Raw genomic sequence first — 2,718 nt, 5'->3', positions numbered from 1 at the left:
GAGCTGTCAATTTTTGACATGACCCGACCCGACCCGGAAAAATTTGGGTTCGGGTCGACCCGGTTATCAAACGGGTCGGGTTCGGGTTCAAATATCTGACACGATTTGAGTTTCGGGTCGGGTTCGGGTTGACCCAGAAACTCGGTAATGACTCGGAATTGACCCTGAAATGCTTCTGCCCATTTCTGCTGCCCGACGTGCCTGCCCTGCCCGCGAAATGTCCCGCGCGTGCCGCGTACGCGTCCAGCCGTCCACGCCGTCCAATCGCGTCGACTCCGTCTGCCCGCGAAATGACCCGCGGTCCGCACGTCCAGTCACGTCGACTCCGTCGAGTTGCCAGTTCGCCTCCTTCGAGGCTGTCACCGTGCTGCCGCTGCGCTGTTGCTGCCGCACCGCCGGTCCGCCGCGCTGTTGTTGTCGTTCCGCCGCCGCTGCTGTTGCCAGTCGTTGTCTCGCCGCCGCCGCTTCAGCCAAACATGCAAATTCGTGTCGGGTCGGGTTGACCCGGACCCGAATCTGGCCGGGTTCGGGTCCGAAAATCTGACCCGTTTTTAGAAACGGGTCGGGTTCGGTTGACCGGAATAGTGACGAGTTAGTTTCGGGTCCGACCCGAACCAGACCCGTTGACCCGAATTGACACCCCTACTAAGGAGTTTGTTTGTTTAGTTGAAAAAAGGAATATTGTGTAGGAATACAGTGTATTTTAAATGTTTTGGAATTGTTTGGATGAGTATATATAAATGCAGGTTATTTCTTTTTTTTATTTAGCTTGAAGAAAAATTAATACAATATAAACTCTAATGGTGATCGTTGGCGATTGCAGTTGGCGGCTTGTGATATGCAGCAGTGGCGCCCGGAGGTGGGGCAATGGGTGGTGGTGGGCCGAGGCGGCCGGAGAAGGATGGTGGTGATTGAACCGATGGCAGTGATGGTGAATTTATATTGAATTTAAAAATTATTCAAATATGAAGAATTTCAAATACATCAAAATTTTATACTACATTTATTTTACTTTAGATCAAATACAAATTTTCTCAAAACTACTACCTTTTATAATATTTTACATCATTTCAATTCAAACCAAATAGCCTCTAAATAAATATATATTTTTTAAAGAGCATAAACAAGTTGCTTATGTTGTTGATGAAAAATAACACATTATTGAAGAGGACTAAACTCTCACCTAATTATATATTAAATAAATTTATAATCATACCTTAAATGTGCATATCATAAAACCTTAATTAAGTTATTTAACAATTTTATTTATTCACAACCTTTAATTGCTAATATTCATAATTATAAACAAATAAAAAATAAAAATCATTCATGTTTATTCATTTATAAATTAAATATTTATAATTAATTAATTAATTAATTAATTAATTAAAAGATTATAAATACACCTAATGAACTCAATAACTGCTGGAATAGGCCTAACCATGAAGACTGCGTGCCTTGCCAGAATACATCCAACTAAAAACTTACAAAGGCTCTGTAAGAGAAAAAAATAGCTTAAATCTGCCGTTACGATCCTATAAATTCCAACTGGCCCAGCACTCCCCAATTCTCGCGCGCTCTCTCTCTTCCCCTCGCCGTCGACCGTTCCAACGAATCCACCGCAGTTGCCGGCCAAGAACCGTCGCCCCAAATCCTTCATAAGCATTTCACATAACTTTTATTCAGTCTTCTCCCTTCGTTCCACCTCCTTAATCCTCCATCACCATCACCCGCCGCCGCCGCCAGTCGCCGGGTCTCCCACCCCCAATTTTCTCCGGCGATCGAACTGGCCGCCTTCTTACTTATCTAGGGCTTATAACAAAAAACCAAGCCGACTAGAATTTTGAATCGAAGCCAAATCGACGTAGCGAATCATCCGGAAATGATCGGCGTAAGTCTTTACTTTTGATTGCGAACGGCGATTGGGCGAATGACCAACCACCGACCCGTGGCCTTAACCCCTCGGGCGCCAGCGCGGGACGAGGCTAAACTCATCAGATCCGATACTTCCGCGACATGCCGGCGGCAGCCAGTGATTCTTAAGGATTCAGCTCGGCCCAGCGTTCGCTTTGCGGAACTTGCTGGCGGGAAGACGGCGGAGTGCGCGGCGATCTGCTGCTGCTGCCCCTGCGGTCTCATCAGCCTTATCATCCTCGCCGTCGTGCGGCTCCCGGCGGGACTCTTACACCGTGTTCTCCGGAAGCGTATCCTCCTCCGGCGATCTAAGAAGAAGGCGAAATTGCTCAGTTCTAGCTCCGAATGGAACTCCGGGTCCAGTTTGGGATCTGGATCGGATAACAGAAGCAGCGGGTCGTCCAACAAAATCGGATCCTTCTCGGATGAAGAGTTTGCTGAGTTCCCCGGTTTACGCAGCGCCCTCGTGATGGTGGTCGGCGATTCGTGGCCGGTAAGATCGCCGTCGGCGGAGTTGGTTCAGCTTGAGAAGGATGTGTGGTCCAAATTTTGCAATAGCGGATTCTGGAGAAGCCCGTCGCAGAGGGAAGATCACTTAACGGCGCAGGCGACGGAAATTTAACGGAGCCTCTGGTGGGTTTTCAGTTTCTACGCACAATGAAACGGGACCTAAAATATACATTAAAGAAAATGAAAGCCAGTGCGCCGTTTTCCTTCTGTTACTGAATTTAACAGAAAAGAAATTTGATTTTGCGACTTTAGTAGGTATTATATATTTATATTAATAATTTAATATTCTGAAGC

The 2,718-nt window shown here is 46.5% G+C and overlaps 1 protein-coding gene across 1 annotated transcript; it reads left to right on the top strand.

The window, feature by feature from the left end:
- The first annotated feature begins 1,415 nt into the window (after positions 1 to 1,415).
- LOC110092631 lies at positions 1,416 to 2,718 on the top strand. Its single transcript, XM_020817271.2, has one exon. The coding sequence runs from the start codon at positions 1,931 to 1,933 to the stop codon at positions 2,534 to 2,536; it is 606 nt and encodes a 201-aa protein (XP_020672930.1). The 5' UTR covers positions 1,416 to 1,930; the 3' UTR covers positions 2,537 to 2,718.

This window comes from Dendrobium catenatum, unplaced genomic scaffold (genome assembly GCF_001605985.2).
Source record: "Dendrobium catenatum unplaced genomic scaffold, ASM160598v2 fragScaff_scaffold_432, whole genome shotgun sequence".
NCBI lineage: Eukaryota > Viridiplantae > Streptophyta > Magnoliopsida > Asparagales > Orchidaceae > Dendrobium > Dendrobium catenatum.
Note: the sequence above shows the minus strand (reverse complement) of the source record. Positions and strands in the feature narration are given on the sequence as shown.